Below are 26,560 nucleotides of genomic sequence, written 5' to 3'. Positions count from 1 at the left end.
TTTTTGTTTTTCGAGACAGGGTTTCTCTGTGTAGCCCTGGCTGTCCTGGAACTCACTTTGTAGACCAGGCTGGCCTCGAACTCAGAAATCCTCCTGCCTCTGCCTCCCGAGTGCTGGGTTTAAAGGCGTGCGCCACCACGCCCGGCCCTTAAAAACATTTTGAGGTTTTAATATTGTTCTAATTTATATGTATATATGTTCTCGTCTGCATGTATGTGTAAGCATGTGCATGAAGGTGCCTGTAGGTGCCAAAAGAAGGCATCAGATCCCTTGGGCCTGAGGTTACAGACTGATGTGAGCTTCCTGACATGTTTGCTGGGAACGGAACTCTGGCCCTCTGTAAAAGCAGCAAGTGTGATTAAGAACTGAGCCATTTCTACAGCACCCTCTTTCTTTTTTAAATACTTACTTTATTGTTTATTTAAGTATATGGGTGTGGGTATGTGCACATGTATATGAGTACCCAGGGAGGCCAGAATATGTTGTGGGATGCCCTGGAGCTAGAGTTACAAGTGGATGTGAGCCCTTGTTCTGATTTTTAAAGACAAAGCAATTCTATATAGCTCAGGCTGGCCTTAACTGGAGTCTTCTGAGCATTTGCCTCCTGAGTACTGCAGTTACATATGTGTGCCATCCTCAGGACCACAGTTACATATGTGTGCCTCCTGAGTACTGCAGTTACATATGTGTGCCATCCTCAGGACCACAGTTACATATGTGTGCCATCTTCAGGACCACAGTTACATATGTGTGCCTCCAGAGTACTGCAGTTACATATGTGTGCCATCCTCAGGACCACAGTTACATATGTGTGTCTCCTGAGAACTCCAGTTACATATGTGTGCCTCCTGAGTTCTGCAGTCACACATGTGTGTCATGCTGGTTAGCAAATGTCTTCTTCCTTTAAAAGAAGAGTATAGCTGGGCAGTGGTGGCGCAGGCCTTTAATCCCAGCACTTGGGAGGCAGAGGCAGGCAGATTTCTGAGTTTGAGGCCAGCCTGGTCTACAGAGTGAGTTCCAGGACAGCCAAGGCTATACAGAGAAACCCTGTCTCAAAAAAACAAAACAAAACAAAACAAAAAAAAGAAAAAGAAGAAAAGTATAAAATCCTTAAAAGTGTGCTGCTATTTTCTTTTTGTTTGCTTTTGAAAACAAGTGTATTTATGTATCTATATTTTGTATAAGCGTGCATTCACAGTGACAGATTCATATGTTAACAAAGTATCTAAGTAAGAAGATTTTTGCCTGTGATATAATTACCTGATGTCTTAGGCTACTAGGAAGAGCATTTGGACTTTTAGACAATTCACTTATACTGGCCTTTTGAGCAAATATGTCACCTTGGTACAAATTCAGGAGTAGTCTTTGTCTAATGATGTTTTTTTTAATGGTTAATTTTACATGGCTTTTAGTTAATCACTGAGAACTTACAGGACAGGAAAAGATAATGAAGCCTTTCCTCTATGTTCAAGGACCAAGTGTTTTTAGATATGTCTTGTCTTCATCTCCTTCTTTTTCTCCTCCTCCTCCTTCTCCTTCTTCTTCTATTTTTGTTTTTGGTCTGTTTTTGTTTTTGTTTTCTCTGTGTAGAATCAGGTTAATTTTAACTCAGCGATCCGCCTGTCTCTCTGATTTGCCTGGGACTGAGGGTGTGTGTCACTGTGCCTTTCCATCGGTCCTCTTCCTACACTGGATGATTGCCTTGGGATTCTGAAGGCATGGCTTCCCATTCTCAACCCTATCTTCCTCCCACTGGGCATTTTTCCATAGCTGCTAATTTTTTCTTCTATGAAAAGTGTAGTGAGTTTTGGTATTGTATGACTAGAAATAATTTTGGTGATTTTTTTTTTTTTCTTTCACTCCCTTAGTCAGTAGAAAGCTTCCTTAGCCAGGCTCAAGATAAAGTTTCATGGTGACTGACGTGAAGTAAAAGGCTTATGCGTTTGTTTGTTTCAGATCTCTATAAAAATGGACTCCAGAGGGCTAACTTTGTGCCATTTATAGCTGTCCTGAAGGTAAGGGGAAATCATTTGTTCATCCACTGAGTGACACAAGCAGATGACTCCTGACTCATTAGTAGGAAGACTTCGGTCTTGCATCAAGCAGAATTCATCTTCCTATCCAGTAGTCAGACAAGAGCAGATATCTTTTTAAATAGTATTGCCTAGCGTGTTTGTGGGAAAAATTACAAAACATAGTCCAAGTTGTCCCCTAGCTGAAACATTTGATAGTTTACATTTTATAAATCTTAATTTAAGGGTTGCTTATAAATATTATAGCAGAATGTTTAAACTTATACATTTATTTCTGAAAAAGAGGGTTTGGTGTTCTTTGTTTCCTTCAGGCTAATGGCCATTATTAACATGTTTTCCTAGCTATTAAAGTTGCTATTCTAGAACACCATTATTACAAAAATATTCTAATATATTTAAATGTGATTGCCATCAAGTTATCATGAAATTATGTCAAGTTGAGGCACATAAATAGTTTAAATATTTGTGTGTGTCATTGCCGCACAGAGTTTAAAATAGTCTTCATTACAATATCATTAAGATAAAATAGCCTCCCCTTTTTACTGTTAATTTTAAGTAATTTTTGCATGATTATTCACTAATTCTATAGCCTACCAATATTTCTTGAAAACCTACTCTGTGCAAACTGCCACACTAGTCAGAGTAGGTAATAGAATTATGAAATAGGTGGTTTTTATCTCTATAATCTTGTTGAGAATGCAAAATGTACACAAATACTTAACGCAGAAAGCAAAGTATAGAGTTCCCAAATGACGCTCAATTATGTGCCAAATGTAATTTATCTAATTTTAGATATGCAAATGGTCTTGATGCATATCAACATATTCAAAAAAGAATAAAGTTTTATTTAGCAAAAACTAAACTTCAAATTTTCGTGCTAAGAAGGAAGAGTTGAAATAGCTTCAGATACTCTAAACACACAGTCAGACAAGTTCTTTACCATAACGCTGGATTATTGTTGGTGCCTAACAGAGAACTAACGCAGAAGAATTCAAACATCTGTTTCCCTCACCAATTTTAGGTTCCCGGGGAACTTAATTTCTCCGAGATATTTATAGAAGTGAGGAAAGTGCTTTCAGAGGGTCCATCCTGTCAGTAATGTCTCCCTTTGATATTCATGCTTCACACATGGGGAGAGGTGATTTGCGATGTTTCTGCTCTACTCCAAAGTAATATAGTCTATAAAGAGACCACAATACAGACAAGAAATGAAGAAAAATCGTGCCCAAAATAGTATCTTCATATGGTGCTAATACACGAGCTATAGAAAAAGAAGGCTCACAGAACTTTGTCTATATACTTTTCTGGAGGAAATTTGAGCCTTTTATTCCTCTGTGGCCAGTAATTTACCATAATTCAATATACGATACCAATGACAGACAACTAAATGGACCCATCAAATTTCCTTTCCTTTTCTTTTTCTGCTCTTGATTTTTCTGAAGACAGAAGAGCACCCAAAATGAATAATTCATAATTTCAAATTGACCATGAGCTGACATGTCCAAGAATCAATGTAAAGATTGCATTAGAAAATATCTAACATTGCATACACTAGCAAGCATTTGCTGAAAGGACCCGGATATAGCTGTCTCTTGTGAGACTAGGCCGGGGCCTAGCAAACACAGAAGTGGATGCTCACAGTCAGCTATTGGATGGATCACAGGGCCCCCAATGGAGGAGCTAGAGAAAGTATCCAAGGAGGTAAAGAGATCTGCAACCCTGTAGGTGCAACAACATTATGAACTAACCAGTACCCCAGAGCTCTTGACTCTAGCTGCATATGTATCAAAAGATGGCCTAGTCTGCCATCACTGGAAAGAGAGGCCCATTGGACATGCAAACTTTATATGCCCCAGTACAGGGGAACGCCAGGGCCAAAAAAATGGGAATGGGTGGGTAGGGAAGTGGGGGGTAGAGTATGAGGGACTTTTGGGATAGCATTGGAAATGTAATTGAGGAAAATACGTAATAAAAAATATAAAAAAATATATTAAAAAAAAAAGAAAATATCTAAAATGTCCAGTTCATTGCAAAGTTCTCTCATACATAACAGAGCACAGGTCAATGACAAGAAACTAGACCTGGCGCAGGTGGAGCTTGTCCGTCTTTTTGCTGTTTAACCACAAGAGTGGCCGTCATGAGGGAAGGTCTGGGGGACATGCTTGTGGGGCTCTGTCTTAATAGCTAATTGATACAAGAGGCATAGCCTTCTGTGGGTGGCACCATTCCTAGGCAAGTGGGGCCTGGGCTGTATAAAAAAGCCAGGCTGGAAAGCAAGCCAATAAGCAGCCTACCTTGGTCTCCGCTTCAGTTCCTGTCTTCAGGCTCTTGTCTTGGGGACCTTTGCTTCCCTCCATGAAAGTGAAATCAGCCCTTCCCTTCCCTAATATGCTTTTGAACAGTGCTTTATCAAAGCAACAGAAAGCAAAGTTGAGCAGTTTGTATGTGTGAAGACTCCTTTGAAAGCAAGGATGGCTTCATATTTAATTCACTTTAAATCTTACCTACTACAGATGATAACATGACTTTCATCTTGGCCCAGCTGAGAGAAATGTACAGCAGAAACCAATGTAAGCACATAGGGGTGCTGATGATTTGGTAAAGGGATAGAGGCACTGGTGGGAGGAGAGAACTGACTCTCAGAAATGGTTCTCCAACCTCCACACACACTATGATATATGTGTGCAGCCACACACACACATGTACATAAACGTGTTCTCTCTAAATAAAGATATAAAAATAACAGAGTCTTATTAGTTTAGTAAAAAGAAAATTAGAATTTATTGAGGGAAAATAATATTATAAATACATTTTCGGGGCTGGGGAGATGGCTCAGTGGTTAAGAGCACTGACTGTTCTTTCAGAGGACCTGAGTTCAATTCCCAGAAACCACATGGTGGCTCACAACCATCTGTAATGGAATCTGATGTCCTCTTCTGGTGTATCTGAAGACACCTACAGTGTACTTACACACATTAAATAAGTAAATAAATATTTTTAAAAAATAAATATATTTCTTTGTTTCTCCCTAGTAAACAGAATTTATAATGTACCACAGAAGCTTATAGTTTATTGCTTGATGTATTGAAAAATAACAAGCACTTATGTAAGCTCTTAATAAATAATAACACTTTTATTAGATAATAGGAATGGTAGGGAATTGTATAATTAAAATACAATAAATATCAATAAATATGGTATAAATGTGTATAAATAAAATATACTATATATTGGAATAGTATGCATATATATTAGAATTGTATACATGTATGTTAGAATAGTATATATATGTATTGGAACAGTACATATATATATTAGAATAGTATTCTGTCATAAAATGGATTGAAATTCTGACTTATAGCTATAATATGAATGAATCTTGAAAACACTCTATGAAGTGAAACAAGCCAGGAACAAAAAGGATACATTTTTTTTGAAAGGCCAAATATTGTGTGATTTGTTTATGTGAGTTACCTAAATTGACTTGTATATAGAGAGCAAAACTAGACTGGAGGGTATCAGGTGTTGGGCAGAAGAAAGAATGGATATTTATTTACTTAATATCTATGAGTGTCTTGCTTACATGTATGTCTGTGTATCATGGGCATCCTGAATCTGGAGTTATGGATGGCTGCGAGCTGCCATTTGGATGCTGGGAATCGTAATCAGATTGTCTTTAAGAACAAGAGTTCTTAACCCTGATCTATCCCAGGCCCAGAGGAATGGATACTGTGTATACTGAGGACAGAGTGTCTAGTTAGTAATGTATCTGTTATGATGAAAGGTTCCCTAAATGGATAATGCTGATGAAGAACCCAGTGGATATGCTTAAAGCCAGAGTTAAGGTGATACATCTATGGTATGCATATTTTTTCCTGGATAGGGTTTCTCTATGTAGTCCTGTCTGTCCTGGAACTCAGAGATCAGAGTGCTGGGGTTAAGGTGTGCACTACCATGCCTGCTTTGTGTGTGTGTGTGTATGTATTTAAATTACTTGTATTATGATATATACACACACACACACACACATACACACTATAAATGTCTAATTAAAATAAGCTTCAAGTCTCATGACGTTACAAAAATGTTCTCAGGTTTTAGTGAAAAAACACTCCCTCCAAAGACCAGGAAGATCTCAAATTAGTGTGAAAAGACCACCTGACAGTGGCATCAATCAAATTGATAGAGATATTAGAATTATGTGATTAAAAATGTAAAGTGGCCATAGTAACAGTGCTTGCACAGGCTGTCTGTATGTGCCTGGTACTGTGGTATTAGCACGCCATGATACTAGCATGCTCTATTGACCAGTGATGTTTACTCATTTTGAATCAGCGTGCCATATAGGGATGGCCTCCAAGCATGTAAGAAAAGTGACAGAACCATCAGAGGACTGATTCCCTTAGGAGAGGATGCTTCTCATAGAGCTTTTTATAGCTGTGGGGAAACGGCAGCAAGGATCTGAGCAACCCCGCGAGCCAGTCTTACTAGTAAATCTGAAAGACAGAAATCAGGTAGAGCACAGTCTCTGGACACCGTGTCCAATCACCCGTGAGCAGCACCATAACGTATGGTAAGTCAGAGTTTCTTGTTTGCAAATGAAGACATACACTTCTAGATAGCACTCGAGTTAAAGAAATCACTCAGGGACTGAGGGCATGTATGTATGGAACACTTGTCATACAAGCATGGATCTAGTAAGGGCAGGAGGCAGAGACAGGTTTTCAGAGCAAGCTGGCCTGGTAAAAAGGTCCTGCCCTTGTAAGTATATAAAGTAGAGAGCAATTGAGAAAGACAGCCAATGTCAACCCTCAGGTTATGTGCACAGCACACACACATACACACATGGAAAAGAAAAGAAGTCACATAAGAAAGTAGAGAAAAATAGTGTTTTCAAGGTCTATCCATGTGGTCGCATATCTGAGCATTTTGTTCTCTGCCCTCTCCCACTTTTAAAGGCAAGGTTTCACTGTGTGGCCAGGCTGGTCCTGAGCTGACACTCCTCTTGCCTCAGTCTCCAGAGTGCTGGGATTATAGGTTTGTACCACTGTGCCTGGCCTCTGTTCTTTTGAATGGTGTGAAAATTACCTATTATTATATATACCACATTTTGTTTACCCAGTCCTTTGCTGATGGATATTTGAGATATCTGCACATTTTTGCTATTGTGAGTAAAGCCACCGTGAACATTTTTGGTGCAAACACATGTCATCCTGGGTAGGGTTTCTATTGCCGTGGAAAACACCGTAACCAAGGAAATGGGAGCACAAAAGGATTTGTTTGCCTATCACGTTCTGATCATAGTCTAGCGCTGAAGGAACTCGGCAGCAACCCAAGGCAGGAACCTGGAGGCAGGAACAGGAGCAGAGGCCATGAGGAGTGCTGCTGACTGACTCGCTCCTCTTACCTGGTTCATCCTGATTTTTTTTTATAGCACCCAGGACTGTTTACTGAGGGGTGGCATTGTCCACAATGTGCTGGGCCTTTCCATGTCAAACATTTAAAAAATGCCTTACAGGCTTGCCCACAGACCAATCTGATATAAGCATTTTCTCAATTGAGGTTTCTCTTCCCAGATAACTAGTTTGTGTCAGATTGGCAAAGGCCCAATGAGGACAGCCATGTCCTTTGGAGTCTAGAAGTGGAACGAGGCACATCAGTTATGTTTGTTCTTGCTGTTAAACTCCTTACAGTTTATAAGGCATACAGTTCAGCATGACTGCGAAGGCATGGCAGCAGGAGTGTGAGGTCCTGACCACAGTGCGTGGACAGCCGGAGCGCAGAGGGAGTGCTGGACTCGGTAGTGTTCTCTTTGTTCAGTCTGGGACCCAGCCCATGGGATGGTGCTGCCCACAATCAAGTGAGTCTTCCTTGCTCAGTTAAGACTTTCTGGAAACATCTTCATAGACACACTTGTGATATGTTTCCATGGCGATTAGTCAAGTTGGCGATGGAAATTAATCATCACATGTGGTAATTGCATACTTAATTTATTTGAGACATGGGTATACTGCTCTCTATACTGCTCTCTATAGAGGCCTTACTATTTTATGTTCCCACCATCGAGGTCGTAGTGCCTCTACATCCTTGACAATGCTTGTTTCTTTTCTTGGAAAACAAGCAAACAAATAAAAACCAATACACATCCCACTGAGGCTGAGGTAGGGTCACATTGTGGCTGAACATCTTTTCTTCCTTTGGGGGAGTACAGTAAACTTTATTGGTGATGTATGCCATTGTAGGACCTTCAGCACTTCACTGTAGGACCTTCAGCACTTCTTCTCTGGGGAATCCAGCACGGAAACTGTCTGTGTATGGAGGGACTGCATTGGTGGAAATGTATAGGGAACTGAGGCCCTTTCTTTCTGCATGTGCTCACTGGGGCTCAAGATCAGAAGACGTGACTCCTTGGAGTCATATGGACATAGAGTTGGCTGTACTTTTTATGTAGCCGAATCCATTGTATACCAGGACATGAATTTGATAGAGAGGTTCTTGGGAGCAGTGCAGCCTCAGCATCAAAGGCTGATGAGTGAGGGTCACTGTGATGCTGAACAGAAAACCACATCCTCAGGGCCTCGCAGGGTGCCCATCGGAGCTTCAGTGTCTCTTGTGGCGTACGCCTTTAATCCCAGCACTTGGAGACAGGTGGATTTCTGAGTTTGAGGCCAGCCTGGTCTACAAAGTGAGTTCCAGGGCAGCCAGAGCTACACAGAGAAACCCTGTCTCGAAAACAACAACAACAACAACAAAAAACAAAACAAAACAAACAACCCCCCCCAAAAAAACAAAAAACAACCAAAAACCAAAAAAAACGTTCTTGATATCATTACATCTGAGCCCTCTCTCCATATGCAAGTCACACCCATGATATGTTATGGGTGGGTACACAGAAGCCCATGCCAGTGGACTTCCTGTTCAGCTAGAGCTGAGCTTGCCCATAGCTGTAGCAGTATCTGTAAGTCCAGTACCACAATTCCCTGGGGAAGGCACCTATAGTCTTCTGGGTGGCAGTGATGATGTGGGCCTCAGTCACAAGTTCCATGGATGTCTTTGGTCAGAGGACTAAACAGTTGATGATGTTAGAGCTCTGCTGGCAATATATATATATATATATATATATATATATATATACATACATATACATATACACACACACATAGATATATCATGATGAGGACCACATAGATAGCTCAGTGAGTAAAGTCATTGACCTGAGTCAAATCCTTGGTGGAAGAGGAGAACTGACTCCTGAAAGTTGTCTCCTGACAACTGTATATGTGCCATGGCATGCCTGCACACATAGAGTACATGTCCCCCCCTCCCCCATCCCCTCACAATCAATCAATGTAAAAACATGTGTGCACACACACACACACACACACACACACACACACACAGAGTCTTAAACAGAGCTGGCACTGGGCTGGAAGCTTCTCCCTCTGGCTGGCTGCCTTTCATAGTGCAGAAGATGATATGTAGGCTGCTTGGGAGAAATGTCATTCCTGTTGCTCATTAGGTATTGGGGCAGTCGTCCATATTGATGCTTTCAGGGTCTTTTAATATTTGCTTTATAAGTAATATCCAGAGTTCAAAATTATACATCTCTACATCCCCAAAGTGGAAGCCACTGTATTAAATGTCTTCATATGTAAGTTCTCCCATCTCAGCTATTTCTGGTTGTTGATTAATTCCCCCATATCTGGTAATTTAGATCAGATGCTAAGACACAGTGTTCATTGCCTTGAGTCTATTATTTCCTTTAAATGGGCTAAGAATTTTTCTTTTTTTAATTTGGCAGTGGCTGAATATCTTGCTTTGTGCTAATACTTCAACTTTAAATACAAGAGTCCTGTCCAGATCTGCTGATTTCCTGAGAACAACGGGCCAATCTGATCTGTTTAAAAAATTTATCCATCGGAATAACTCGAGTCTATTGAGAGTTGCTTTTCGAGACAGGGTTTCTCTGTGTAGCCCTGGCTGTCCTGGAACTCACTCTGTAGATCAGACTGGCCTCAAACCCACAGAGATCTGCCTGCCCTTCCCTCCTGAGTGCTGGGATTAAGGACATGCACCACCACCACCTTTGAGGTGTTTTAGGTACCTTTAGGACGCATGTGTCCGGGTCTGTCTCAGCACTTCCCTGGTGACTCGGCTCAGCTCCAGCCTGGGCTCTCCAGTGAAGCCATTGGTGTTAGAGAATGTTAGTTGACTTTGGCTAGTCAGAGTGTTTACATGCTTCCCCGTTTCGTATGGCTTGTTCTTTGCTAAGTCATGCACCCTTAGCAATAATTCACCTTAATGTCAGTGCGTGTGATGGCACCACAGCGTCGGGTATTTGAGTTCTTGGTTCCCAGTTGGTGGCACTGTTTGGGGAGACTTGGGCGTGGCCTTGTTGGATGATGTCACTGAAACCACAAAGCCCAGTACCCGTTCCTGTGCACGCTCTCTGTTTTGTACTTGTGGTTTGAGATCTGAGACTTCAGCATCCTCTTCCAGCCTACTGCCATGCTGTTCCTGCCATTGACGACCTAACCCTCAGGAGATGTAAGCCCAGGTAAACTTCTGTCAGTCTCCTCAGACTGGTCCTTTATCACAACAATGAAAACGTAACTAATAGGGAATTTGGTTCCAGGGATGGAGGATGTCTATTTTGTATGTCTATTTTGTATGTATATTTTGTGCTGTTATATGTTAAAAGTATGAAATTTTATATTTTTTTAATTTTTACAGGGGATTAAGGTTAAGAGATAGCTTTGTGTCTCAGAAAAAATTTTGTGCCTTTTAAACAATATTTAGACTGAAAGAATCTGAGGACTTACGGATTTAGACTTAAGTATGTTGTTATTATAGCATGGCCGCAAGTCTATGGAGGCCAAGGAACAGAATGACATGGGTTAGTGAGAATGTCCCACATAGACTCAGATAGTTAAAGACTTGGTCCCCGGTTGGTGAGCTGTTTGGGTAAGTGAAGAAGGTGTGACCTTGCTGGAGAATGTTTGTCACTAGGTGTGGCTTTGAGGTCTCCAAGCCAATTACCATTCCCAATATAATCTGTCTCCATTGTGCTCTCAGTTCAAGACATGAGCTCTGAGTTTGCTCTCCCCACCCCTTCCCTCCTCGCTGTGGTGTACTCAGGGCCTCTGTGCCCAGCCTACATTTTCAGCACCTTGGATTTTAATTATAAGCAAAAAGAGAGTTTTTTGCCCTTAGTTCTGCTACTCAGCAATGTTTTACCATAGACATAGGAAAGTATAAATCTGAAAACAGTGGTGAGCACAGAGCCCCCCTCCCAACCCCCACCTCCCGCTTTGTTTCATGTGTGATGCAGTTAGGCAAACACTGGCCATGCTCACATGGGAGGATCTAGTGTAATTATTCAGGGAATGATTATCTAGAAGCCCTACTAATCACAGACATCAGGAGCACAGCATAATGCAAGAGCTTGACTAAAGCCATGAAAGTGTGAGGATAATGTACACACAGGACCATACTGGGAAGGAGCATCCCAAATGCTGATTGAAATTGTACCTGAATAATATTTTAAGTGATTTAAATATTCTCTTTGAGATATTTTCAACACAGCTAAAATGATCATATATTTTTATTCCGATGGATAAATTTTTTAAACAGATCAGATTGGCCCGTTGTTCTCAGGAAATCAGCAGATCTGGACAGGACTCTTGTATTTAAAGTTGAAGTATTAGCACAAAGCAAATGGATTGAACATTACCACCATAAAAGTGAATGTAGTGGCAGGTATCTTTGTCCAGTTTGTGATGCTAGAATAACTGGGAACAGGACGGGTGTTGTAAAGAATACAGGTCAGTTGGTAAAGTTCTGGAAGCCAGGAATTCCATGATCATGGAAATCACTAGGTGTGGATCTAGTGGGTCCTCATGCTGTATTCACTCATGGTGGGGAGGGGGCACACAGAGAAACGTGAAGGAATGCACGCCCCAGGAACCTCTCCTGATAACAGTATCTATCAGTCCATCCCTAAGGTCAGCATCCTCAGGCCACAGCCACCTCCTAAAGTCCCACCCTGAATTCAGCACTGTTGTACTGAGGATACGTTTGTACCACGTGCCTCTCTGAGGATGCATTAGAATGGCTGTAGGAGAAAGGACTGAGGCCCAAGGTCAATCCTCAGAACTGTGGGCGTGCGGACGGAGAGAAAGGACGACAGAGTTGTTCTCTGATCTTGTGCATAGTGGCATGCGTGTGTTCTCTCTCTGTCTCCCCCCTCTCTCATAGAAATGTGCGTGCATGTACACACACACACACATACACACACTTATAGGAAGGCAGACTCGGAGCAGGAAAGAGAGAAAGACATGACTACTTACTTGTTGCTCAGAGTAACACAGGATGACCGCACTGAATTGGAAAACAAGTCAGAGAAATTTTATTTTCAGAGCAATTAAAGAAGTCACGTTACTAGTACAGTAAAGGAGATAAATTGAATATAAGACCAGAAGAGAAACAAGCCGGCAGAAATAAAAACAAAGAGAAAAATTTTGGGGTTAAAAACTATTACAGAGATGACACCAGATGGGCAAAGCAGGTCCAAGTGTCACCGTTCACTCCATTCGTATGTCTGTGTCTGTGTCTGTGCCTGTGTTCGTGAGCGTGTGAGGTTTTCCAGTTTTGCTCATGTTGGACTTGAACTCATCACCCTCCTGACTCAGCTTTCTGAGTCAATGGTCACAAATCATGTCTGAAGGAAAAAAAGACCTAAGGATAAAGTAAAAAATAGGTTTATTTAGAATTGGGAACAAAATACCCATGGAAGGAGTTACAGAGACAAAGTTTGGAGCTGTGACAAAAGGATGGACCATCTAGAGACTGCCATATCCGGGGATCCATCCCATAATCAGCTTCCAAACGATGACACCATTGCATACACTAGCAAGATTTTGCTGAAAGGACCCAGATATAGCTGTCTCTTGTGAGACTATGCCGGGGCCTAGCAAACACAGAAGTGGATGCTCACAGTCAGCTATTGGATGGATCACAGGGCCCCCAATGGAGGAGTTAGAGAAAGTACCCAAGGAGCTAAAGGGATCTGCAACCCTATAGGTGGAACAACATTATGAACTAACCAGTAACCCAGAGCTCTTGACTCTAGCTGCATATGTATCAAAAGATGGCCTAGTTGGCCATCACTGGAAAGAGAGGCCCATTGGACATGCAAACTTTATATGCCCCAGTACAGGGGAACGCCAGGGCCAAAAAGTGGGAGTGGGTGGGTAGGGGAGTGGGGGGGAAGAGTATGGGGGACTTTTGGGATAGCATTGGAAATGTAAATGAGGAAAATACCTAATAAAAAAATTAAAAAAAAAAAGAAAATAGGTTTATAGTATTCACTGTGTAATTTGCCTAACTCCAACAAGAATAATATATTTATCTGTTGTGTGATTTAACTCCTGGGTAAAGGAAAACTCTATAGTCAGTAAGAAAAGAAATTAAATGGGGAGGATCCCCGAGTTGGTCTGAGAACTGTCTATTCCCGGTAGATCCCAGAGTAAAGTAGACTTGTTCCCACCGTGTCAGGGCTGGCGAGATGACTCAGGGGTTAAGAGCACTGACTGCTCTTTTAAGGGAGTCCTGTTTAATTCCCAGTATCCAAATGACAGCTAACAACTGCCCCGAACTCCAGCTTCACGGCATCCAATGCAGTCTTCTACCTTCCTAGGGTGCTGCACACATCCATTCAAGCAAAACACCCATACACATAAGATGAAACAATGAAAAGAATAATGATTTCTGATCGGTTAGATCAGTGTGCACATATAACCCCCTAGACTTGCCAAGCATGGTGGCAGACTCCTGTGATCCTGGCACTGGAGAGGTTGAGGCAGTAGAATCCCATATTCATGGCTAGCCTGGACTACATTGTGAGACCCTGCCCAAATAAATGGGCCAGTGTATAAATAAATAAATAGATAAATAAATAAATCTCTGTTACATTTCAGAAGGAGTTAAATAAAAAAAACCCCACAGATACATATTTTTGGACACATGATAATGTAGGAATTACAGTCTTTATAAAATTTCCTGAGCGAATTACTTTTAAGATTTCATACCACCAGTCAAAATGAATAACTTATAAATAGAGATATTACAGTAAAATAATTGGTGGTGGTTGAATTGAATCTGATTAAACATTTCAGGCAATAGCATTCCTATCATGTCATGTGAGCACTTCTGTAATTGAATTAAGTACGAGATGCCTGAGTACATGGTAGAGAGAGGCAGCTTGAACAGAGAGAGCGGGCAGAGGTCAGGATTCTCCCAAGGGGCACTTGGTCCTTACCTGGAGACTTACAGAGTCAAAAGTTACAGGAAAAACCCGAAAGGCATGACCGTGAAGGAAGGGTGTACAGAAAGGAGGAAACCATGAAGACTGTACATTTAAAATGTGATTAGTAATTAAGTTCATTAATATTTTATGAACTAATCATTACTATTCTTCCGTTTACTGGAGGCTTTGCGCGTTTGTGTAAAACTTAGATTTCCCCTCCATGCTTCCAACGAAAAGCAAGATGTACTTGGTACATACGAATAAAAAGCACCGTGTTGGCGCTTCTTCCTCTTATGCAAGAAAGATGGTTAACATAGCAATTGTTAAAAGTCTGCAATTTAAAACTCCCCACTGGCCAGATGATGCGATGTGGTATTTGTTGTGGGTTTTATATGTTGAGTGATTTTTTTTTCCCTAAAGTAAGTGATTATTTCTAAAGTATTTTTTCTAAAGCATCAATAAAATTGTTAACACTTTTGCTAGAATCTGCACAAGATCATTTTTTTACAATTACATATATCTGTCTCAGCCTCTGCACTGCAGTAGTTTACAGAAACAGTACCAAGGTCAGCATACATAGGCAGTGGCCAAATCTGGCCTGCTACCTACTTTTGTGAATAAAGCTTTATTGAAAAAGCTTCATGCCTTTTTGTTGTTGTTGTTGTTGGTATGTTATCTATAGCTCTTTTCACACTGCTGCTACAGGGTGGGGTCCCCATGGCAGAGACTAATGGTCTTGAAAGCCTAACCATGCCCTTTCTGCCCTTTCCCAGACAGTGTGTGGACCCTCACTGATGAAGCGTGTGAGGAATGAACAGATCATATGTGTAAACAGCACATGTTTACATGACAGGAACTCCATGCTAGGGTAGACTCAGTAGTAGCTCTCAGAGAAGATATTACTTCAGCAGCTGGAGAAATGTTTGATAAAAGGAGAGAGTTTGTCTGGCCAGATTCCAAGAGGGGAGCCATGAGGAGTTACAGCTAATTCAGTCACTTGGCATTATTGGCTTTGTTAGAATCAGATGAAAGTTCATTTTCATATGCGGATACATGCATACCTGCAAGCATCCAGGCACAGTATGTACTTGCAGCCTTGGAGACTGAACCCAGGCTCTGGTCAACTACTGGTCACATAGCCTCTGTCTGAGCCATATCTGTAGCCTTCTTTCCACTCCATTGGTTGATTATTCATGGTCTGTATGTCAGGCTGGCCGAAAGCTCACTGTGAAACTCAGACTGGCCTCAAACTTGCAGCAATTCTCCTGCCTCGGCCCGAGTCCATGCTGCCCAGTATTCTATACAGAGTAAAAGAATAACAGGCCTTGAGTGTATGTTGATTGAGTAATATTCATTCAACATAATCCGTGCTACCATCGGCATTTAAGATGGTTGTGATTAAAGTTATAGAGGACGACTATACTTTGTCCGAAGAATAGGATTTTCTTTCTTAGGCTACTTCCAATTAGACTAATCTTAGCCGTGAGGGTCGAATTAGCTAGCAGTGATTCCTCTTCCCATCTGATCAGGTTCTGGGAACAGGTGACGCATCAGGGCTGTCTTTTATATTTGGGTAGAAATCCTGTTTACTCCACCGCCTACCACTCACAGACCATTTTGTGTGATATATTTTTTCCCATGATGAAAGAAATGCTGTCTGTAGGTTTTAAAGAGATTCATCATGAATCTCACTTTCTTTGTAGAACTTTGTCAGTTGAGCTCTAGAGTAACTCTAGAAGAACACCCTCGTGGGAATGTCCTGGCCATGAGCCTATGCCTTGTTCCTCACACACAGGTGACACCACCCGTAACTCAGCGTCTGACTGTCATCCCCCAATGACAGCAAGTTGCCTTGTTTTGAAAGTTCTTTATTTTCCCTTAAATGCTAAAATTGGGGTGAATGACACGATAGTTGTGAGCTGGTGGCCAGCAACCTGCAGAGCAGTCCACCATTTTATCTTTCTCTACCGTTAGTGCCGTGTAGAAAATGAAATCGGAGAACAGTAAGGTCCCAGCATCAGCTGTTAGGAAATTCCCATTTCTGATAAAACATTACTCATTTAGAAGTGTTGTTATTATGATTTGACTTAAATATGCAATGTATGGATACTTAATAATCAAAGAGAGTAACAGTTTTGTTGTTACTAAGTTTGTACTATGTAATATTCAGGGATGACTATACATCTCCATGGTAATATTTCTAGACTGTTATGTCTTCTTGATTAAAAGCGTGAAAGCTGTATCCTGGTCTTTATGACTTTCTTTACTGAGAATCTTTTCAGAGGGACTCTTAGCCTGTTAGCGACACTTTGAGAATCTTCGTACGCTGTGCTCTTCAGTGCCAAACTTTAGAAAACTTGATTATGACCTTAGGCAAGCCACAGTGGCATTTCTCTTTGTCCAGCACCTTCGCTAGGATGCTAGAGTTGCTCAGTAAATGGATCTTGCTCTCTGGCCTGCTATGACTTTCACAACTGCTGAGCCTTATTTGCTGCTGTGTTCCTGATGCCTTTTGGCATAGTGCATTGAATCATCAGAATTAGCCTCATAGGTAGTGTCTACCTAGCTGGCGTCTGCTGGGCTATCCCTCCCAACCCCAGTCAGCCTTACAGGCAGACGTCATCCTTCCTTAACATGATGTTGTCTTGACTTAGGAGTTGCCTTTTTAATACTTAAAACTGAAAGAAACAAAGGAGATCAGACGTAGCAGACCAGACTCCTGGGTTCAAGAAACTCTGACTTCCCACAAAACATTAGAGTTCACTTGAGTCCTGTAGGGTGTTTGATGTCTTATAAGACGCCCCCCCCCCCATGATCATTTCATATGCATTTCTGTGATAAGTGTCTCTTGGACCCAAGTAAATTAAGGATATCTACCCAAGGCATCCCCTATGAATTTATTTCATACAAGCTTGAGAAAAAAATCGACTTAAAATTACTGAAAAATATATTGATAGAAGAATTAAACGTCACTGGCAGTCATGTTCTTGTTTTGTGTTTTTGAAGTGGATAAATGGGATTAAAAATTTTTAAATTTTTGTGAAATAATTTTGAGAGGTAATTCTTACCCATCTTTATCCCCAGAGGAATACTTTGTGTTAGACAGCCTATAAGAAAATAATTTGGAGCATATGGTTTTAAAAATATTTTTCTTGTCTTTTAAAATGAAAATAAAGATTTTCTATAAAATATATTAGTTATAGACTAGTTTTTAACTGAAATACAAGCAGCTGTGGCTTATATGAAAATATATAGTTTAATACTTGAATTTTTGTCCTTGAATAAATAGTTATTTTCAATTTAATTACAAGGAATCAGTTCTGTGGTGACAAAAATGGTTTAAAGGAAGTGTGTCTTAAATATGAATTAGTGGCTTCTTTGAATCATGAGATAAATTAGTTTAATTACACATGGCAATTTTCTTGGCTAGTGATGTAATGTGAAATAGAATTTTCCCTTTCCCTTCCCTTAAAACTCAAGCCAATTAAAAGAACTTTTAAGCTCTTTGTCACAGGCCACCATGGAGGGCTGCAGAGAAGAACTTTAATCCAATAAACATTGCATTTGGATCATGAAAAGCAAACAGAAGGAGACGCTCCTATACAGGCGGGCGTTACTATGATCTACCCATGAAGAGTCGTGAGGAATTTGCCAAATTAACCAAGAGGTCCTCATATTTAACGCACAAACGTGTCAAAACTAACAGAATCATTATTTAATTTGCTTGAACTCTACTTTGAGGGAACTCTGAAAAGCCACAACTGTTTTCTTCAAAGCCTCCACTGTGGGGCGGGACGGACAGGGCAGAGGGAGGTTGTGAGAAATCCAGATAGCATTTAGCCCTGGCCGGAGCTGGTCAGAAAAGGGAAGAGATAATTAGGCATAATTAGCGTGTATGAATCGTTGTCTCTCTGCCCTTAGCTTGAATAAATTTTGAAGAAAAAAAAACCCTCGTGGTGCAAAGCCTTTGATGTTGGAAGAGTCATTGTGACTTGGCTGCACACAGGCAGTGTTTTATACTTTTGACAGAATGGTTGTGGTACAGAGAGACTGAATGGATCCCGCACCCCCGTCTGCTTTTACACCAAGGACTTTTGGATTCCCTTGAAACAAAAATGCATCCCAAGTTTTCAGTTGTCCTTAATGAGGCAGCGGACCTTCTCAGGCCTCCGATGGAGCCATCTTTAGCTTTGTTTAAATCTTAATCAGACTTTGTTTTTTTTTTTTCCCCCTGGGAAATCTGTTTTTCTTTCTTTTCTTCTTTTTTTTTTTAACAAAACAAAACTTCTCCCTACTCCTTAGCTTGCTCCTCTAGAAAGGATGACTGTGCAGGAGAGCCGACCAGAGAAATTAAACAAAATTTATCCCACAGGAGACAATACATTTCTATCACCCAGAAGACAATAAATACATTTCTGCGCTTTCAATTCCTCCCGGTCAATCTTTCGCTCTTCAAATCGGTAACATTCTAGTAAGATTGTTTTATAAGGAAGATGATAAGAAGCCACACAGGGAGTAATTTTAGATTGCTTTTTGCAAAGAACTGACCTTAAAATGGAAATGATGCTAAGGAAAATGGAAGTGTGTTCTTAGAGGGTTTCCGTTTCTAAATGAGATCAGCTTGGTTAAAATATCCCTCAGTATGTTTCCTGTGAACCTCATTTTATTTTCCAGTGAGATTCCCATCCTGAGAACCTGGCTGTGTGTCCACAATGGTCTGTGCACTGTCCTTTCACTCCTGGGAGGGAAGACTTTCTTTTGGAGGAACTCTTGAATTTATTTTGAAATTTTGGAGTGCTCAGAAACAACCAACTCACCTAAAATCCAGTGTTCGTTTATTTTGCTGGTTGATTTGTGTTCCCTTGGATGGCCTAACATATTTTCAAATTGATCCCCAGCAAAAAATAAATTAGCCACCTGAAAACTCAGAAGTAACCTATCTGTTTTGCAAGGGTGGAGGGAAAGCTGAAGTGGGTAGGTAGACCGCTCAGGCTCAGAGCAGTGCCCCTCCATTAAGTCTCCTGTTTCTGACACATTTCCAACTGTTCCCTTGGGCGATTTGGCATTGCATGAAGAAACAACCCTCCCCTTCAGATCCTAAGTGCCGCACTGCACACCCCCTTCCCCCAATGTCCTTTGAGCACATGTCATATGTAATTCAGTCACCGCCGTCCCTTCCTCTCTTGTCATCTACGAACCAATGCTTGCTAGTGTCAGTGCTTGAGGATAGCTCTCTGATGACGTTGTGATTCCAAGTAGACTTCTTTCAAGCCACAATGCTCTGGGATGCTTTTGGCTACTTCACCCACTTTGCATATTGTGTCATTTGTAGAATAAAGTAGCCTTTTATACTTCAAGTTGATTTGAACTCTGAAAGGCAACACCTGAACATCTCACAAAACTGGATAATTATGGCTGATTGTGTTTTTCAGGTATAGGTCACAGGAAATTCATTTGGGGTAAAGTATGTACAAAGCTAAGAAATATGCAGATTCCCTGTTGTAGGACTGTGTAAAAATTATTTACAGTTAATACTTGCATAAAGGTTAGAAAGGTTGATGAAGTGATATTTAGTTTTGCTTTACTATTCACTGCATGTCAGAATGTAATTATGACTGATTCATGAAACTGTCTTAGAAACGAACCATCTTTATTAAAATGCTGATCAAGATAAGAGCTGACAGTAATAAAGAATAGAACAGTTTAGTCTTGTTGCTTTTGAATGATTGCTAATTACCCCAGAGGTCATGTATAGTGCTTGGTAGGATTCATTGACATTATTTCTTTTAAGTCTGCTGTTTCAACAACATCTGAGTGTGAAGACACAAACTGTGCACAGTGAACAATAGTTTGGCCAAGTTCTCCAGGCTCCAAATGCCTAAGACATTTGTTTTCCTACTATGTGGATTTACTTTTTCTCTGACAAAATCTTAATCATCCCAGGGGTGCCGGGCACACAGTCCTTTGTGTGCATTTGCTGCTGACTCTGTCTGTGTCTTCATTTCCCATTTGTAAGCTGCTCTCGTGCATTAGACAGGATACTGAGATAGCCTTGTCTCAGTTTATATATGCATATAGCAAAAGCCAGACTGTGCTCTGGCCCATAGGTTAGAATCCTCAGAAAGGCTTCCGAATGCATACTTAGAATATATTCTTACAATCCATAACTAGTGCTTAATTTACTTCTTTGGCTTTACTAAAAAATAACTTTGTCATTTCTTCAAAGATGCTTGGGAATCTATATATTCTATTCCTTAGCCTAAAATGCTTGGTATGATACATATATTAGTAAAATTTGGTTATCTGGTTAAACTCTTTCATAATATCTAAAGTAACCTTTAAAATTCTTTATAACCCAAACTAGTAATGTGTGTGTGTGTGTGTGTGTGTGTAAATCACACAACCATTCCAATCATCCCACACATCTGTGTACTTTCAATACAGCAGAAAAACCAAGAGCTTCCGTAGGTCATCTTTAAATTGCACTGTCATTTTCCTTAGGATTGTCCAGCTAGTGGCAGAACCAGGTTTACAATCCAGACTCTGTTCTTTCCTGAGAGTTTTTTTCCACCAGACCATGTTGTACAGGATGTGTGTGCTCATTATAGTTGCATATTTCATACATTATAACCTCTGGAGAGAATACATTATTTTGCATTTTTTTCAAATAAGAATTCTTTATCTTTGTTGTGTAGATGTGGAATCTGCCTTCCTCATTTGGCCATGGTCTGAGAGGCAATGAGTTGGATGGAATGAGATTCAAAACTTGTTTTTAGCTAACAGCTTAAAGTTATTCCTCAATGACTTTCTTTTTTTGGTTCTCCCCCCCCCCCCAAGACACAGAACCCTGGCTGTCCTGGAACTCACTCTGTAGACCAGGCTGGCCTTGAACTCAGAGATCCACCTGCCTCTGCCTCCTGAGTGCTGGGATTACAGACATGCACTACCACGCCCAGCTCTCAGATTCTTTTAGTAGGAATAACTGTTAGACTGACTTAAGTTGTCTCTTCATCCTCAGAGAAAAGCACTAATGAACAATGGCAGAGACAAAGTTGAGCAAATGAAATGAAGAAAGAGAAGAACTGGAGTTTAGAATTTTATACATGCTATGTTGGATACCATAAACTATTATTAATCAAGTGTACAGAGAAGATCAGAGGCTGTTTTTTTTTTAAAGATTTATTTGTTTGTTTTATGTATGTGAGTACACTGTACCTTTAGCTGTACAAATGGTTGTGTGCCTTCTTGTGGTTGTTGGGAATTGAATTTTTAAGACCTCTGCTTGCTCCGGTCAACCCCACTTGCTCTGGTCAGCACCACTTGCTCCAGTCAATTATTCTACATAGGTACACCGTAGCTATCTTCAGACACACCAGAAGAGGGCATCAGATCTCATTACAGGTGGTTGTGCGCCACCATGTGGTTGCTGGGATTTGAACTCAGGACCTTTGGAAGAACAGTCAGTGCTCTTACCCACTGAGCCATCTCGCCAGCCCCCGAGACTGGTTTTGAAGCTAAATATTTTATTGGGATTTAGTTAACCCCATGATTTCTGAGTATGACTATAAGGATTGTGTGCTGTGAGCTTTGCACACTTCCAGTACAGCCAGCAAGGTATTGCATTCTGTTCATGTGAGGTGGGCAAGTTCTTTCTTACCTTCGTGACTTGTACAGAAGAAGAAAAAAAAAATCCTTTAAGTAGATTTCTGGTTGTGAATAATCTAGATTTTTTCAAAGTGACATTTACTCTGGGAGATTCCTGTTACCCTGGAAGATATCTTGCATAGTTTCTTTTTGTGGGAGAAAATAAAGGTTAGTTTTAAGTTTGGTAGGACAGTTATTCCAAAAAGAATTGTCTCAGAGCACACATTTGACCTTCTCTATACCTGCCCGCCATCACTGTGCCTTTCTGTCTGCTGTCAGGATTGAGGACACTGTTGATAAAGTCAACAGCAGGGAAAGACTGCAGTGTTAGCTGCAGTTGTGCGCTAAGACAGAGCTGGCTGGCAACACACAATGATTGTGAATCCAGTCAGACTCAGCTATCAGCATCTCCTGAGCATCACTTGTGGGGTACAATACACAAAGTGCCTGAAGGAAGGTCTTTTCTCTTGTAAAATTTTATTGGTGGTAAAGAAATACATCTTGGGCTTAAGAGTGTAACCATGATTGTGTGTGCGCGTGTGCGTGTTTACTAAGTAACAGAGGCCCCCCTTTTACCTCTTTCCTTCCCCAGTGTACCCACTTTCCACTCTACCTCATGTGTCTGTCCCTCCTCAGGAAGAGACAGTTTTAAATCTTAAAGTATTTTTGTTAGAATCATATGCAGGCATATCTGTATCTATCAATCAGTTGCCAACATATGATTGTAGTGGCATATGGGCAATATTTTATCACTTCTGACTGGATCAGTAGCTTGGCCCAGGGAACTGAAATGGTCTTAAATGGCATTCAAGGTTTTAAATAGCTGGTTTAGGTTTTCTACAGTGTTTACTGATATTTTAAAGATGATAAATACTGCATTTTTTAGTCCAAATACTTTTAAATTTTTATTTATGTATTTATGCATGTATGTATCTATTTATTTAATGTGTGTGTATGTGTGTGTGTGTGTGTATGATATATTGCTAGCATGAATTTAAGTGCATCACATGCATGCAGGTACCTCAGAGGCCAGAAGAGGGTGTCCGATCCCCTGGAACTAGATGGAAGTTGTGAGCATCTATGTAGGTGCTGGCAACCAAATCTGGGGCCTCAACAAGAGAACAGGCAAGTGCTCTTAACTGCTGATCCTTCTTTCAACCCCCTCGAAGTGTTATAAAGGAAGTCGGTTTATCTAGATTAGAAGAAAGCAAATCGTTAGCCTGCCAAACAAGACCTGGTAGACAGCAGAGTTGCTCGCAGCAGGTGTCTCTCTTCTGTGGACAGGGGCAGTGGTGCTGCCTGAACTGTTCTTCAGAGTTCTGACCACAGAGACACTCACTCCTTCAGTGCTGCATGTGGAGTCTGATCAGCTACCCCACCGACCTCTGATGCTTTGCCCTGTTGGAAAGAATGGAGGCTTGGCCACCTTGAGCGTATTTTCAGTGACGTATGTAAAACTCCACTGCTTTAGAAGGGTGGTTGCTTGGGATCTCGGTTGTGTTTACAACCCAATTCTACAGCTAGGCTCTTGGGGTTTGAGTTGTTGAAATCCCTTTCCATACCAGACCAGTGGCTCAGTACCAAGGCCACCATCTGTTTCTTCTGTACACTTTCCTAGTGGCTTTATTAAGTTCCCTTCATTGGATGTGTGTTGGCTTCATAAGTGTGTTGTTCCTTGACACGCTACTCCTCATCCATTCGAATAATTCTTGACAACCTGGATGCTTTCTGTTTTTTGCTGCCATTTAGAAGAACGAGGGTTTTTTTCTTGTTATTTTATTCAAATATAAAGAAGAGGAAGTCCAGGCAGTTATGGTGACAGAAACAACTTAAGAGAGGGTAGGTTTATATTGGTTTATATTCAATGATCAGTGTTTCAGAGGGTTTCAGTTCACCTTGGCAGAAAGTCCTGATGATGGACCAGGACACAGGACAAGGCTTGAATCAGGGATGGGTACAACTTTCAAAAGCCTGCTTCTAGTGACCCCACTTTCTAAGGGCTCCACGGCCTTGGAAACTGCTACAAGCTGGGTACCAAGGACTCAAAGCATGAGCTGGAAGGAGACGCTGCACATTCAAATCAGAGCATCCCACACTTGGAACCCCAAAGGGTCAGAGCTCACTCACGGTGCAAAATGACTTCAAGCCAGCTTCAAAAGTCGCATAGTCTTAGCAGATCTGACACTGTTCAAGAATTTAAAATCTTTCCTGAGACTCAAGGCAGTCGCCTAGCTGGGAGTCCTTATAAAATCAAACCTACAAGTTCCATACTCCTAATCTATAGTAGTACAGAGCAAACATTCCCAATCCAAGAGGGAGGTTGGGCAAACAACAAGAAAAGACTGGATCAAAGCAACCGAAGCGAGGCAAACAGTAAATTCCATAGCTCGGTGTCCAGCATCCAGGGCACACTGGTTATGATCAGAGATAAAACCAGCTAAGGCAGCTGCTCCATCTCTAAGGTCCTGACATTTTTAACACATGTGGCTCTTCTCTTGGACTGGCTTTGCTCAGTGCTGGCCCTGGGCTCCCCTGCCATATCCTTACTCCCCCTCTGGATTAATACATATTGATTATTTATAACAGGTTTCATCAAGGCATTATTGCACGTGCATGTACTGTGTTTTGATCATATCTCGCACTGCCTCTCCCCTCAGCTCCTGTTGACCCCCCTCCCTCCTTCCAGTGAGTCCTCTTCTGCTTTCGTGTCCCCGATTTTTTTTTTTAAAGATTTATTTATTTATTATATGTAAGTACACTGTAGCTGTCTTCAGACACTCCAGAAGAGGGCGCCAGATCTCGTTACGGATGGTTGTGAGCCACCATGTGGTTGCTGGGATTTGAACTCTGGACCTTNGGAAGAGCAGTCGGGTGCTCTTACCCACTGAGCCATCTCACCAGCCCGTGTCCCCGATTTTTAATTTTTAATATTGTTTTGCTATCTCTCTGGATTTCACTAGGGTTGCTTACGTGAAACTTAGGAGCTATGCAGAGAAGTATGGGCACCTTCCCACTGGCTACACCACTGAAGTAATCGTCGTTTCTCCTCCTCATATCCCCATCCCTTTACCCTACCACCATGAACTGTGTATAAACCCTCAGAGAGGGGTGGGCTCTCCAGAGCTTCTCCCCACCCATAACATGACGTTGGTAAGCCCAGTCCTGTATAGAGCTTTTACAGACATTCATAGACATGTCCCTCATCTCCTTCCCCCTTACATTCATTCTGCACCTTTGGTGATGGTCCCTGGTCCTGATAGGATGCCCTACTTGTAGCTGAGCATTCGACAACAGTCACGTATTCTGAGTACTTAACATGGTACAGTTACCACCACCCTCTGCAAAAAGAAGCTTGACTGAAACCCACAGCATCGGTAATCTGCAAGCGTAAACGTAGTTGGATAGAAGGCAATCTGAACAGCACATCATTTCCGTTAGGCTCCCATGAAGCTATGGTCCCTAGCCATGGCCTTTTGACTGGGTTTATTGACCAGATGTGAGTTCCCTTGTGTGGAGCAGGACTTGAATCCAACCATAAAGTCCATCACCTCCAGATCATGGCGCCACTATTGTAAAACATCTTGCCTAGCTGGCTGGTGGTGTTGCAAGCAGGGTCCATTGTTGATGATAATTCTGTCCCAGCAGCCTGCACAGCCTCTCCCTGCACTGTGAGGGTGAGCCAGCAGGGAGGAACTTTTCAGGGTCTGTCCCAGCTTGACTTCTCTATGTCTTACAACCCAAGTGTGTTGTTTCTTCAGCAATAAGGTCTTGCCATCTAGTGCTGGTAGCCAACCAACAGCATTGGTGATATTCACTCACACCTTCCTCTGGCCCTGGGACTTTTAGCTGCCTGTGGCTTCTCGCAACAGTGTTGTCTACACACAGGGTACCTGCATCAAACTATTTGCATTTTTAATGTTACTGAGTGTATGATTTCCTTATGGCTTATTCATGTATCATTAGTTTTGCTTGGCCCCCTGGTGTGCTCTCCTTGCCCCATCTCTTGCCTCCCTCCCCACTTACACCCCCACTCCACAGTCTTCCCCCCCAACTTTCATATCAGATGTGATCTATGACCCCATCTCACAGCTCTAAGAAGTTATTTCAGTCTTCTTGTATTCTTGCATTGAGACATGCGTTGTGTTCTAATATATGATCCAACTTAGAGGAAGTTCCATGGGCTCCTAAGAAAAGCTGTAATTTGCAGTGTTTGGACAGAATGCTGTACAGATGTCCTTTAACCTATGATGTCATTTTAACTGTAATGTTTCCATTTATCTATTTATTTTTTGATTGAATGACCCATATGTTGGTGATAATAGAGTACAGAAGCCACCCACCATTGTGGAGTTATCCTGTGGCTTAATGTCTTTTAGACCCACCAGTGTTTGGTGTGTGCATGGCTAGAGTTGTAATGTCTTCTTGAGGGGTTGCTCCTCGATCATAATCAGGTGACCTTTAAAGACTCTCTTCGCACTAGTTTTGGCTCTCTTCTCTTCCCAGACATTAGTGTGGCAATGGCCGCTTGCATCCCCACTCCATCTACTTGGATGCCATGCCCCGTCCTTTTACTCTA

General features: G+C 41.4%; 1 protein-coding gene across 2 annotated transcripts in view; it reads left to right on the top strand.

Annotated features, from left to right (window-relative positions):
- Positions 1–26,560, top strand: part of Afg1l (AFG1 like ATPase) — a 158,510-nt gene that overhangs the window by 75,504 nt on the left and 56,446 nt on the right. For both annotated transcript variants that reach the window (XM_029482682.1, XM_021174127.2), the window contains one exon: positions 1,957–2,015. In XM_029482682.1, coding sequence (XP_029338542.1) covers positions 1,957–2,015 — 59 coding nt within the window. The remainder of the gene's footprint in view (positions 1–1,956; positions 2,016–26,560) is intronic.

This window comes from Mus caroli, chromosome 10 (genome assembly GCF_900094665.2).
Source record: "Mus caroli chromosome 10, CAROLI_EIJ_v1.1, whole genome shotgun sequence".
Lineage (NCBI taxonomy): Eukaryota > Metazoa > Chordata > Mammalia > Rodentia > Muridae > Mus > Mus caroli.
Note: the sequence above shows the minus strand (reverse complement) of the source record. Positions and strands in the feature narration are given on the sequence as shown.